This window comes from Tauraco erythrolophus, chromosome 1 (assembly GCF_009769465.1).
Source record: "Tauraco erythrolophus isolate bTauEry1 chromosome 1, bTauEry1.pri, whole genome shotgun sequence".
Classification (NCBI taxonomy): domain Eukaryota; kingdom Metazoa; phylum Chordata; class Aves; order Musophagiformes; family Musophagidae; genus Tauraco; species Tauraco erythrolophus.
Window position 1 is genome coordinate 133,426,880 of NC_141465.1, and position 13,543 is coordinate 133,440,422.

General features: G+C 58.5%; 3 protein-coding genes across 3 annotated transcripts; 1 reads left to right on the forward strand and 2 right to left on the reverse strand.

Annotated features, from left to right (window-relative positions):
• The first annotated feature begins 404 nt into the window (after positions 1-404).
• On the forward strand, positions 405-2,596 carry NDUFC2 (NADH:ubiquinone oxidoreductase subunit C2). The gene is made up of 3 exons (XM_086614706.1): positions 405-559; positions 1,383-1,526; positions 2,400-2,596. The coding sequence occupies exons 1-3, from the start codon at positions 421-423 to the stop codon at positions 2,447-2,449; spliced, it is 333 nt and encodes a 110-aa protein (XP_086470832.1). The 5' UTR covers positions 405-420; the 3' UTR covers positions 2,450-2,596.
• A 4,270-nt stretch (positions 2,597-6,866) lies between these two features.
• Positions 6,867-7,271, reverse strand: LOC147529479 (mid1-interacting protein 1-B-like). Its single transcript, XM_086614718.1, has one exon. The coding sequence runs from the start codon at positions 7,269-7,271 to the stop codon at positions 6,867-6,869; it is 405 nt and encodes a 134-aa protein (XP_086470844.1).
• Positions 7,272-11,482: 4,211 nt separating this feature from the next.
• On the reverse strand, positions 11,483-11,887 carry LOC147529480 (thyroid hormone-inducible hepatic protein-like). Its single transcript, XM_086614728.1, has one exon. The coding sequence runs from the start codon at positions 11,885-11,887 to the stop codon at positions 11,483-11,485; it is 405 nt and encodes a 134-aa protein (XP_086470854.1).
• Between the last annotated feature and the right edge of the window lie 1,656 nt (positions 11,888-13,543).

Sequence of the window (13,543 nt, forward strand, 5' to 3'; positions counted from 1 at the left end):
ACACTATTCTTGATACACACCAGTATCCCATTGGCCTTTTTGGCCACCTGGGCACACTGCTGGCTCATATCAAGCCGGTAGTCAACCAACACCCCCAGGTCCTGTTCCGCCAGGCAGCTCTCCAGCCACTGAGACCGGCCTCATCACAGCACTCATTTCATCATCACATCACGGCCTCATTTCATCACAGACCGGCCTCCCCAGCACTGCACAAGCCGCGAACCCCCACTCCATCCCCGGTAAAGCCGCCCGATCTGCGGAGCTGGCTTCGCGGGCTGGGGTTTTGGGGGGTTATTTGGGTCCGATACCTAAAAGCCGGGACGGGGGGACGGCGGAACCCGTGTGCGCGGCCGCGGTGCGCGGCGGAGGCAGCGCGCTGCCGCACCGCTCCGCCCGGTCACCTTCGGCGGGGCGGCCGCCATGGTGTTCCTCCCGGACGAGTCGCGGTCGTTGCCGCCGCCCCCCATTGTCAACAAGATCTCCGCCTGGCTGAGCCTGACCGGCTGGGTGGCCGCGCTGCTGGACAACGGCTGCAACTACCGCCCCGTCATCCGAGCCGGTGCGGCGGGGCTGCGAGGGGAATGGGGAGGGGGGGAAGGCGTGAGGTGAGGGGCGGGAGGGAGCGGGAGCCGGAGGTGAGGGAATGGGGGAGAGGGAATGTGGGATTTGGGGTCGCTCCGAGGGATATGGGAGTGAGGGGAGGGAGAGGCAGCCCTGGGGTGAGGGGTGAGAGGGGGTTGGGGGGGCCTGGGGCAGGGGCTCTGTGGGATTTGGGGAGATACTGAGGGATATAGCGGTGGGAGTGAAGCGGGGGCTGAGGTGAGGGGCTGGGGGGTTAGAGGGGGTATGTGGGGCTGGGGAAGGGGGTACGTGGGATTTGGGGTGACTTTGAGGGATATAGGAGCAGCGGGAAGGGGAGCGGGCCCTGAGGTGAGGGGCTTTGGGGGGTTGGGGAGGGAAGAGGGTGCGCTGTGGGATTTTGGGTGTCAGTGTGGGGATGGGAGTGAAGGGGAGGGGGCCCTGAGGTGAGGGTCTGTTGGCGGGAGGGAGGATTGGAGGTGAACGGAGGGGGCTGGGGAAGGAGCATTGGATGGGAGTGGAGGGCGGTTGAGGTGATTCTCTGGGGGATATGGAGGGGCGGGAAGAGGAAGGAGCCCTGAGGAAAGGGGGATGTCTCTGGGGGCTGGAAGGAGCCATGAGAGGTTTGCAGGTGAGGGGGCTGTGGGGACCTGGGGGGCCTGTCCGCAGGGGCGCGGAGGGGACAGAGGAGCCGGGCACGCGGGGCTGCAGTGTCGGGGTGGGGGGCAGGGAAAGCGGGGGGCCTGCCTGGGGCTGAGGTGGGCTGAGACGGGGGGGGGGGGACGTTCCTCTTCCCGCTGCAGGTGTTCACCGCCAGGTCCTGTACGCCACCGTGGGATGGTTTGTTGGCTACTACCTTACGAAACGTATGGAGTACATGCACGCCAAGGTGGACAGAGAGTTGTTTGAGTACGTCAGGCACCACCCGGAGGACTTTAAGACAGCAGGTATAATAAGTTGGTATTTTAAAAAAGACCTCAGCCTGCCGTAAGATACCGGTTAATAAGTGCTGATGGATGTAAACGTGTTGCTGGGCTGCTTGTAGAATCTGTTCTTGACTGTCAACTCTTTCCTTCTTATTCACAATCTAAATTGCAACACTATTGAGGATTTTATGATATGAAAATAGACATTTTTCTCAAGCTGATCAGCTGCCTTGATGACCAACTCTTCCTCCTAAAAGCTTATTTTAATATAAAAATGGCAGAGCCAATAAAAAAAAAAATAGACCAAACTTGTGCCACTGAAGAAGAAATAAAGTGATGAAAATTAGAAAACACAGATTTTATTCGTGTAAAATCACAATTTTACCGTTTATTCTTGTAAAACTGCAGTTCATATTGATTCAAAAATGACATGATGAATATTCAGAAAATAAGCAGAGCAGGTGATAAAAAGAATAAACAGAAATGGCAGGAAACCTGTAGTGCTGTTGGCTTAGAGCCTTGGGGAAGAACAGCGTTTTACTAAATGTAGTCACTAAGCCCAGCAATGCAATGGCAAATTTTGGTGAAAATTGTCTGTTTTCTAATAAAACACAGTTAGGTGGCTCTGGCTGTTGGATCATAATCTGCATCAGGCCATGTCGGAAGAAATATGTAGAAATAAAGAATTGTTAATATTGAGATTTCTTCACAGGGATCTGTGGAGACCCCTATGGAAAAGAAGTTACGTATTTAGTTAATGCAGCAAGCTGATTGGTTTTGGTAGCAAAAGCATGGTTTTTGTGGCTTTAACCTTAAACTTTAATATTAAAAATCTTCAGAATTGATCTGAAGTGCTGGGTCGGCTTTCACACCTCCACCCCTTGCTTTTTGCAGAGAAGAAAAGAATAGGAGAGCTTTTGGAGGATTTCCACCCAATCCGCTGAGGATTTCTCCGGCGGCAATGCATCGCAGGATTCTGTACCGAGAGCTTTGGTGGGCTGGCTGTAACTGTTCGACCGTCCGTGGCTTGGAAAATGAACCGTTGCTTGCTTTCGTGTAATAAAAGCTATGATTAAATCCTTAGGGGTTAATTATTTGTTTCCTCTGTTCCATTACCATGGATCAATATAGAGGTGACGGACATTTGTCATGGGATAATAACTTTGAGTTACCCCTTTTTTGGTTATTTTAATAGCGAGAATGGGAAATTGTTCAGGCAGCATATATTTTATGAAAAAAAAAAACCACAAAATAACCACAAAGTAGTTATGTAAATTCCTCCTTTTGATTTCTCCTTGGTTGTTTTTTCCTGACCCTTGAACATGCTCCGGACCAGCCCCTGTAGATGCTGTAGCCAAAGTCTTGCTGTGAAATTAATTCTGTCCCGCTAATTAATTCCCTCTCTGTATTTTGCATTCTCACGTCGCTTTGCTGGGGGTCAGGATCCAACTTTTCTACTTTCTCACTTGGTTCTTGGCTCCCGAATCCACATACTGAACCCAAACGCGTTCCAGACACGCTGAGGATCTGCAGCTCTTCGGAATTTCACTGCGGGGTGCTCGGCGCCTCTGGAGCTCGAAGCAATTCCAGTTCTATTTAAGTGTTCGAGTCTGGAAAGGCAGAAGAAAACGTTGAGGCTACTCCAGTTGCGAATGTTTTTTATCGGAGTATCAAATCTCCTGCTCTGGTTTTCAGCATCAGATGTGACATTCTGCTCTGCACAGCATCTCAAAGTGCTTCCTCGAGCACCTCTTCCCTGGGGAAGCCTCTCGCTGTGCCCTGGGTGCTGTTAACTGCTTCCAGCCCGGTGCCAGGCCGAGGTGTGGGGCACGGGGGTTCCTCTCTGCCTCGTCACCAGCGTCTGATTCTGCTCCCAGGGGATGTTTGGGCAGAACTTGAACAGATCCGCTGGCCAGAGCGGTCACACCAGCAGAGCTCTGTTTGCGGCCGTGGGCTCACCTCACTCTGTGCCTGTTCCTTGTTGTCCATCTTCTCTGCTAGAGGGACAGGGGTGGGTGTGTCCCCTCTGTCTCCAAGCATGTCTGTCCCCCAGCAGATCCACACCTTGTTCTGCATGGAAAACGGGCACCGGCTTTTCCTGTCGTTGCTGTCAATGTAAGCAAGAAATTCTTTACGATGACAAAATGACAAACTGGAACAGGTTATGAGGAGAACTTGTGGTTGTCCCAGAGCTGGAGGTGTTCAAGGTCTGGTTAGATGGGGCTTTAAGCAACCTGATCTAGTGCGAGGTGATGGCTCAAAACAGACACAGAGCAAGATGACTATCTGCTGGACAAAGGAATCACAACCCTGCTCAAGCAGGACCAGTGACAGCTGGTTGCCCAGGACCATGTTTGGTTGGGTTTTGGAGATCTCCAAAGGATGGAGACTCCACCAGCTCTCTGGACAGTTTGTGATAGTGTTTGACCACCCGTAGTTTTAGGAAAACAAAACAAATGGATGTTTTTCTTATGGTCAGATAGAAGTTCTGCATTTCAGTTTGTGTCCGTCGGCTCTTGTCTTGTCACTGGACACCACCAAGAAGAACCTGGCTCCACCATCTCCACACCCCCCATTATCTTTATACACATGGGTAAGATCCCCGTGAGCCTTCCCTTCTCCAGGCTGAACACGCCCAGCTCAAACAGCATCTCTCTCGTCACATGAAGATGCTCCGGCTTCTTCATCACCTTCATGGCCCTTCACTGGACTCTCTCCAGGATGTCCATGTCTATTTGTACTGGGGAGCCTGGACTGGACCCAGCAGCTGGATGTGTCCCACCAGGGCTGAGCAGAGGGGAAGGATCCCCTCCCTCCAGCTCTCCCCGGGAGGCTGGTGGCTGTCTTTGCCCTGAGGACACCTTGCTGGCTCACGGTCAACTTGGCCAACCAGGGAGCCAGACCCGGGGTGCGGGTGTGAATTTGTGGGGATCTTTTCCCCTGGCACCTGCAGGAGCGGGCGACGGGCAGCAGCCGGGGGTCCGGCTGAGGGCAGAGCACCCCCGAATCCAAAGGCAGGAGTGTGCTGGCAGGGAACCGGGGCCGTGGGGGTGCTGGCAGCCCACCCGTCCGTGGCGTGGTGTGTGCTCTGGACTTCCTGGGACTGGTTGGAGAAGGATACTTGGAATGTCTTTGTTTGTGTAACATTTTGGGTGGAAACTGCGCTTTATCTCGTCTCCCTGGCACTGAGCCTGCGTGCCCGGGTCGGGTCGCTGCTTTCTGCTTAGTGAGAGGTCGTGAACCGGGCAGAAATGAACCCGCCCTCCCGATTTCCCCGTTTGCTCCCACAACAGGAACAGAAGCGTTTGTTTCCCCGTGGTGGTTGGCACCAGCGCCAACCCCGGGAGCCGTTCCAGGGCTGCGCGGAGGCAGCATCCCCCGGCCACGCCGCAGAGGGCCTGATCTGCCCCGTGTGCCCTGGTGCTGCCAGGGACCCCGCAGCGCTGGGTTCTTCAGGGACAAAGACCTTCTCTGGGACCATCTCGCCACTCTTATCGGTCACGTCCCAAAGCGGTGGCCAGCAGCGGGGCATCGCCAGGGCTTGGCGTGTCCCTGGGGTGGTGATGCAACGTCCTGCAGTCGGAGCAGGGTCGGGTCGGCTGCCCAGACAGCAGCTCACAGAGGGACTGGGGGTCCCGGGGGACTGCAAGTGGCCCAAACGTCATCAGGGTGTCCTTCCAGCTGTCCCACGTCACAGAGCTTTTCTAGGAACATCTTGTGTCTCGTATCAGTCAGGTTCAACAGCGGTGGTGAGCACTTCCCTGGATGCCCCACTACGATAATTTCCCCAGGCAACACCAGCCTATCCAGCTGCCCAGTGCACAGCTTGAACCAAAAACCATTGCTGGAGGTGATCATAGGCCTTCTTAGCTGTGACCACCACCGGTGGCTGTGGACCATGGCCCACTGCTGCAAAGGGGGAGGACAATCTAAACCAACGTGGTCTTGAGAGCTGGGAAAAATGGCTTGAGCAGGCAGGAGGAGGAGGGAATGTCCAACGTAACCCAAACCTGGACACGGGGCTGTTGCTGTTGAGTTAAGGAAGAAATTTTTTAGGATAAGGGTGGTGAGACACTGGACCAGGTTGCCCAGAGAAGCTGTGGATGCCCTCATAGATTTCATAGATTTCTAGGTTGGAAAAGACCTTAGAGATCATCCAGTCCAACCGTCCCTAATCCCATTAAACCGTATCCCTAAGGAGTTCATCCACCTTATTCTTAAACACATCCAGGGATGGGGACTCAACCACCTCCCTGGGCAGCCTATTCCAGTGGCTGACAACCCCTTCAGAGAAGAAATACTTCCTAACATCCAACCTGAATCTCCCCTGACTAAGCTTATGCCCATTTCCTCTTGTTCTATCACCCAACACTAATGTTAAGAGCCGTTCCCCCACCTCCCCACCATCCCTTCTCAAGTATTTGTAGGCTGGACAGGGCTGTCAGCAACCTGGTTGAGGGAAGATGTCCCTGCACACAGCAGGGATTGCACTGGATGGTCCCTAAAGATCCTTTCCAGCACAAACCACCCCGCGACTTTGTGATTCTTTGTCCCTTCCAATCCCCCATCCTTGCACTGGGAAGTCCCCTCCCAGCAGAGCCGCTGTCCCCCTGCCCCACGCCGGGGCACTCCCCAAGGGCCCCACCCAGCAGAAAGCACCACAGCGACAAGGGCTTCTCAGGGCTCATTTTATTGGCAAAGAGTGGGGAAATGGCCCCTCGGAGCCCAGGTACCGGCTGGAAAAGGGCTCGGCAGTCCCAGAGGACCATCGGAGGTCAGAGGCGCAGCACAACGCCACCGCCTTTGTGCTGCTCTTTGAAAATAAAGAGGAGGGCACGAGACGTGCGGCTCTTCTGATGGACCTCCCAGCACGGCCAGACGCTTCTTCCTATGAGGATAAGGCGCCATCTGGTCCTGGGGTGGTCGCAGCCGTTGTCAGTGTGAGGTCCCATGACCGGGAGATCAGCTGCTGCAGTGCAGAGAGGGTGAGCGGGGCTGGGAAAGAGCCCGAGATGGTCATCGATGGGGACGTCCTCTCCTTTGTGCCACCAGCAGCCACCCTGCAATGACAGCAGTCCTTAACCCTGAAGGCCACCCCAGAGAGAGACCTGGCCCACCAGCCCCGGGTCCACAGACCCTGAACACCCAGAGCCTCTTCACAGAGGGCTGGCAGGAGTCTCCTCCTTCAGCTTGGGGATGGCAATCTGCAGCATTTGAGGGGACACCCCCATTTCAAGGCACTTCCCAGGAGCTCCCCACCCCTGCAATGTGAGGGACATCTCCGGGGACATCAGCCACCCCTTGCCCCGGTGCCCCTGGGCTCTGCATCCCCCCAGCTCTTACCTGGTGTCCAGGGCAGGGTCACCAGCTGGGCTGCCCCTCGCTGGGACTGATCTGCTCCAGGATCTGGCTGTACCTCCGGGTGAGGGCATTGGTGTCCCTGGTGAGGTGGGTGAGGACCTGCTGCAAGCCAGCCAGGTGGTGGGACAGGCGCTCCTCCAGCTGGGCGTCCACGGTGTCGTTGTTGTCATCCGAGGATGTGTCGGTGTCGGCGCTGGCACTGGTGGGACTCTGGTCGGTGACAGAGGCCAGGCCTTTCTCCACCACGGGCCTGATGGCCTTGAGGAGCTGGTAGCGCTCGTAGAGGTCCGTGTGGCCATCCGTGGCTGAGGCTGCCCCCTCCTCCTGCGGGAAGACCCCTCGAAGCAGGCTGGGGAACATCACCTCCTGCTCCATCTTCTGGGTGGCCGAGAAGTACTGCTCCATGGTGCTGCTCTCACGGCTCTGGCAGCGCTGGGCTGGGCTCTTCTCGGGTGCCTCCTGCTCCCCGTCCCACCGAGGGCTTTTTATGTGGGGCCGGGGCACGTCCCTCCTCCGCTGTCCTCTCCTGCCAGCCCTGGGCCGGGCTGGACAGTCGCGGGGCCGGGCTTGGCTCCAGCCCCGCTGGGACTTGGCCACGCCGTGTCCCTGCTCCGTGCAGTCTGTCCATGCTGCCACATGGGATCCCACGTGCGATCCTGAGACATGGGATGGGGACAGGGAGGGGACCAAATGCTGCGATGGAAAAGTCCCTCATTTGCTGCATGGAGCCATCACTGCCCACGGGGGCGGGCACAGATGGTGCCACCACCACCACCCCCTTCCTGGAGCAGAGGCCATGGCTGGGGCAACAGCCAGCACGCCTGTCCCCACGTGTCCCTGCAGTGTGTGGAAATCAGGGAGGATCGTTCTATTTAGGGAAAGGCCACGAGGTCCCTTATCTCTTTTGCAACCCTTGATGGTGGCAGCTCTCCCACCCCCACCACTACATGTCCTAGACAGGTGCCAGCGCTGTTACCTGTCCTCTCCATCCCGACCTGTCCCTTCTACCCCTCTTGTCCCTCCCCAGGTGTCCCCAGTGTTTCTGGGTGTCCTATTGTCTGGCCCAGCACTGCACCAAGGTGGGCAGGTGCTGCCAGCCCCATGCTCTTGGGGCATCTGGGCCACCATGGAGCTTCCTGGAGGTGCGTGGACATCTGAGTGTCCTCCCAGGGTGGGCACTATGGGCTGCACTCATCCTGAGGCTCGAGCATTACCGAGGGCTTCCTAGAGGACATATCAGTCTTCAGCCACTAGTGATGGCCATCATCTTCTGCTGGGTAATGTTCTTCCTCCTGGAGACATGTGGACAGGTGGAGATCCTGGAGCAGAGATGTGCCCATGGGCTGAGGACATGCCTGAGGAAGAAACTCGTGTCCCAGGGAGTCATGGCATCAAGATCTCTCCTGGGCACTGGCTGGGGTGACAGCTGCCCACATGTCTCCAGGAGGAAGAACAACTCTGTGCTCAGCACCCCGGGGCTGTGGCACATCAGCCCCCTCCTCTCGGTGGTGCCTCAGGGACGTCCAACAGCAGGAGGTGCTGGGGATGACACAGGGACACCTGGGGACCTGTGTGTGTGTGGTGGCATTTTCCCTGTGATCCATGGCTGGGAACGGGCTCCCCAGGAGGATGGCAGCTGAGGGGGAGGCTTTCCCAAACACGGGGTCTGCGGCAGCAGAGACCTGAGGATCTCATTGCACCTCCTGGGGTCCCGATGTCCCTGAGCAGGGTCTCCCTGGCCCCAGCCTGGGGATGGGCACCAGTTTCAGCCCAGTCCCGGCCTCTCTCCTGCCATCGCTGCTGACGGTGGTGGCTCCCTCCCAACCTCTCCCAGCGGGACTTTGGGGCTCATTTTTGGCTGATGGGGTCCCCAGAGACACAGGGAGGGTTTGGGAATGGTTCATGCCCCTTGGACAGGGATCTGGGGAGCGACCTGGGGCTGCAGAGCCCCTGTAAGCCCCTGATTCGCTGCCCCAGGTTCTGCCTCGGCTCAGAGAGACGATTGTAAAGGCAAAAGGAGGGCACAGGGGGCCAGAGTGTCCCCTGTGTCCCTCTGTCCCCAGAGTCCTGCCATGTCCCTGCACCTTCCAGCAGCTCCACAGTGGCTCAGACTCACAATGTGGCCGAGCTCACGGTGATGCCTTCCTGGAGCCAGCAGCACCCACACACCTCGGTGTAGCGCTGGGTGCCACAGCAGGACACCCAGAGATGGCAGGGGCACCTGGGAAAGGACACGAAGGGTGGTGGGGACAGGTCTGGGCAGGAGAGGGCAGTCTGGGAATGCAGAGGAGCTCCAAAGATGGTTTGGAGACCCCACATCCATCTTCCAGCTCCACTTCTCCCCTACCCTGTGCCATTGCACCCCAACTTGAGGTGGCATTGCCATGGGGACAGCTTAGGTGTCTCCCAGTATCCCCCTCATGCTCCATTTTCTCTGGATGAGACACAAGGCTGCACCTTGCCGCAGCTGAGGAGCAACGTTCGGGTGAGATCTGCTCTGACGGTCTCCCACTGGCTTTGGGTGGTTGTGTTTGTCTGTGCTCTGGGGAACATGGTGCTCGGCAGCAGCTTTCATTGATGCCGTGGTTGCCCCTCCCAGAAATTGGGAGATCTGGGGGGGCTTTTGCCCAGAGCCAGGGTGAGTGCTGGGTCCCATCTGCCAAAGCTGCTCTGAACACCATGGAACCTCCTCAGCTCCACGGGCAGCAGCCACCAGCCCTGCGAGGGGGCACGAGGGCCATTGCCCGGAGCAGGGTGGGTGAAGTGCAGAGCGGGGTCGGTGCTGGGCCCCCGGGAGGTGCAACGAGCTCCTCAGGTCTCTGCGGCTGCAGACCCGGCATTTGGGAAAGCCTCCCCTGGGCCCCATCCTCGCGGGGAGCACGTCCTCAGCCACGGCTCAGGAAGGCAGAAGATGCCAGCACAGACATGTCTCCCAGTGTCCCCATGTCGTCCTGGCACCTCCTGCTGTCAGACTCCCCCCCAGGTCTCTGCCTCCCACGGCACCACCAGCACCGTCCTTATCCTGGCTCAGACCCCCCCAGAACCCTGTCAGGTGTGGGGCAGTGCTGGACCCGGCCCCCAGCTGCCTCCTGCAGAGCCCCTGTCCCCCAACTCCTGGCTACTTGGCCACCAATGGCTGGGGACCACGGCCCACTGCTGCCAAGGGGGAGGACAATCTGAAACCACCGTGGTCTTGAGAGCTGGGAGAAATGGCTTGAACAGGCAGGACGAGATGGAAACCTCCAGCGTAACCCAAACCTGGAAATGGGGCTGGGGTCCTGAGGGAGGTGGCTTCCCAGTTGGGCTGACATCTGCTGTTCCACTGGTCCTCAGGGATGGTCCTCAGGCTCAGCCCTGCTTGGCACAGCTCTGGGACAGAAACCCTGATGGTCTGGAGAAAGGTGTGGTGATGTTTGGGGCACAGAGCAGCACCAGCAGTGGGGCGAAACCCCAGGGAGACCTTTAAGGAGTACCCTGAACCTGGGGACTGTGCTGTGCGTGAGCTGATGTCTCCCTCCCTCCTTTCTGGGTGCTCAGCTGTGTGTTCAGCAGACCCACACCATTTGGTGCACAGAAAACAGGCACCAGCTTTTGATGCTGTTGCTCTTGAGATAAGGAAGAAATTTTTTAGGATGAGGGTGGTGAGACACTGGACCAGGTTGTCCAGAGAAGCTGTGGATGCCCTCTGGCTGCACAGGGCTGTCAGCAACCTGGTCGAGGGAAGATGTCCCTGCACACAGCAGGGATTGCACTGGATGGTCTCTAAAGGTCCTTTCCAGCACAAACCACCCCACGACTTCGTGATTCTTTGTCCCCTCCAATCCCCCATCCGTGCACTGGGAAGTCCCCTCCCAGCAGAGCCGCTGTCCCCCTGCCCCACGCCGGGGCACTCCCCAAGGGCCCCACCCAGCAGAAAGCACCACAGCGACAAGGGCTTCTCAAGGCTCATTTTATTGGCAAAGAGTGGGGAAATGGGCCCTCGGAGCCCAGGTACCGGCTGGAAAAGGGCTCGGCAGTCCCAGAGGACCATCGGAGGTCAGAGGCACAGCACAACGCCACCGCCTTTGTGCTGCTCTTTGAAAATAAAGAGGAGGGCACGAGACGTGCGGCTCTTCTGATGGACCTCCCAGCACGGCCAGATGCTTCTTCCTATGAGGATAAGGCGCCATCTGGTCCTGGGGTGGTCGCAGCCGTTGTCGGTGTGAGGTCCCATCACCAGGAGATCAGCTGCTGCGGGGCAGAGAGGGTGAGCGGGGCTGGAGAAGAGCCCGAGATGGTCATCGATGGGGACGTCCTCGCCTTTGTGCCACCAGCAGCCACCCTGCAATGACAGCAGTCCTTAACCCTGAAGGCCACCCCAGGGAGAGACCTGGCCCACCAGCCCCGGGTCCACAGACCCTGAATGCCCAGAGGCTCTGCACAGAGGGCTGGCAGGAGTCTCCAGCATGGGGATGGCAATCTGCAGCATTTGAGGGGACACCCCCATTTCAAGGCACTTCCCAGGAGCTCCCCACCCCTGCAATGTGAGGGACTTTTCTGGGGACATCAGCCACCCCTTGCCCCGGTGCCCCTGGGCTCTGCATCCCCCCAGCTCTTACCTGGTGCCCAGGGCAGGGTCACCAGCTGGGCTGCCCCTCGCTGGGACTGATCTGCTCCAGGATCTGGCTGTACCTCCGGGTGAGGGCATTGGTGTCCCTGGTGAGGTGGGTGAGGACCTGCTGCAAGCCAGCCAGGTGGTGGGACAGGCGCTCCTCCAGCTGGGCGTCCACGGTGTCGTTGTTGTCATCCGAGGATGTGTCGGTGTCGGCGCTGGCACTGGTGGGACTCTGGTCGGTGACAGAGGCCAGGCCTTTCTCCACCACGGGCTTGATGGCCTTGAGGAGCTGGTAGCGCTCGTAGAGGTCCGTGTGGCCATCCGTGGCTGAGGCTGCCCCCTCCTCCTGCGGGAAGACCCCTCGCAGCAGGCTGGGGAACATCACCTCCTGCTCCATCTTCTGGGTGGCCGAGAAGTACTGCTCCATGGTGCTGCTCTCACGGCTCTGGCAGCGCTGGGCTGGGCTCTTCTCGGGTGCCTCCTGCTCCCCGTCCCACCGAGGGCTTTTTATGTGGGGCCGGGGCACGTCCCTCCTCCGCTGTCCTCTCCTGCCAGCCCCGGGCCAGGCTGGACGGTCGCGGGGCCGGGCTTGGCTCCAGCCCCGCTGGGACTTGGCCACGCCGTGTCCCTGCTCCGTGCAGTCTGTCCATGCTGCCACATGGGATCCCACGTGCGATCCTGAGACATGGGATGGGGACAGGGAGGGGACCAAATGCTGCGATGGAAAAGTCCCTCATTTGCTGCATGGAGCCATCACTGCCCACGGGGGCGGGCACAGATGGTGCCACCACCACCACCCCCTTCCTGGAGCAGAGGCCATGGCTGGGCAACAGCCAGCACGCCTGTCCCCACGTGTCCCTGCAGTGTGTGGAAATCAGGGAGGATCGTTCTATTTAGGGAAAGGCCACGAGGTCCCTTATCTCTTTTGCAACCCTTGATGGTGGCAGCTCTCCCACCCCCACCACTACATGTCCTAGACAGGTGCCAGCGCTGTTACCTGTCCTCTCCATCCCGACCTGTCCCTTCTACCCCTCTTGTCCCTCCCCAGGTGTCCCCAGTGTTTCTGGGTGTCCTATTGTCTGGCCCAGCACTGCACCAAGGTGGGCAGGTGCTGCCAGCCCCATGCTCTTGGGGCATCTGGGCCACCATGGAGCTTCCTGGAGGTGCGTGGACATCTGAGTGTCCTCCCAGGGTGGGCACTATGGGCTGCACTCATCCTGAGGCTCGAGCATTACCGAGGGCTTCCTAGAGGACATATCAGTCTTCAGCCACTAGTGATGGCCATCATCTTCTGCTGGGTAATGTTCTTCCTCCTGGAGACATGTGGACAGGTGGAGATCCTGGAGCAGAGATGTGCCCATGGGCTGAGGACATGCCTGAGGAAGAAACTCGTGTCCCAGGGAGTCATGGCATCAAGATCTCTCCTGGGCACTGGCTGGGGTGACAGCTGCCCACATGTCTCCAGGAGGAAGAACAACTCTGTGCTCAGCACCCCGGGGCTGTGGCACATCAGCCCCCTCCTCTCGGTGGTGCCTCAGGGACGTCCAACAGCAGGAGGTGCTGGGGATGACACAGGGACACCTGGGGACCTGTGTGTGTGTGGTGGCATTTTCCCTGTGATCCATGGCTGGGAACGGGCTCCCCAGGAGGATGGCAGCTGAGGGGGAGGCTTTCCCAAACACGGGGTCTGCGGCAGCAGAGACCTGAGGATCTCATTGCACCTCCTGGGGTCCCGATGTCCCTGAGCAGGGTCTCCCTGGCCCCAGCCTGGGGATGGGCACCAGTTTCAGCCCAGTCCCGGCCTCTCTCCTGCCATCGCTGCTGACGGTGGTGGCTCCCTCCCAACCTCTCCCAGCGGGACTTTGGGGCTCATTTTGGCTGATGGGGTTCCCAGAGACACAGGGAGGGTTTGGGAATGGTTCATGCCCCTTGGACAGGGATCTGGGGAGCGACCTGGGGCTGCAGAGCCCCTGTAAGCCCCTGATTCGCTGCCCCAGGTTCTGCCTCAGCTCAGAGACATGATTGTACAGCCAAAAGGAGGGCACAGGGGGCCAGAGTGTCCCCTGTGTCCCTCTGTCCCCAG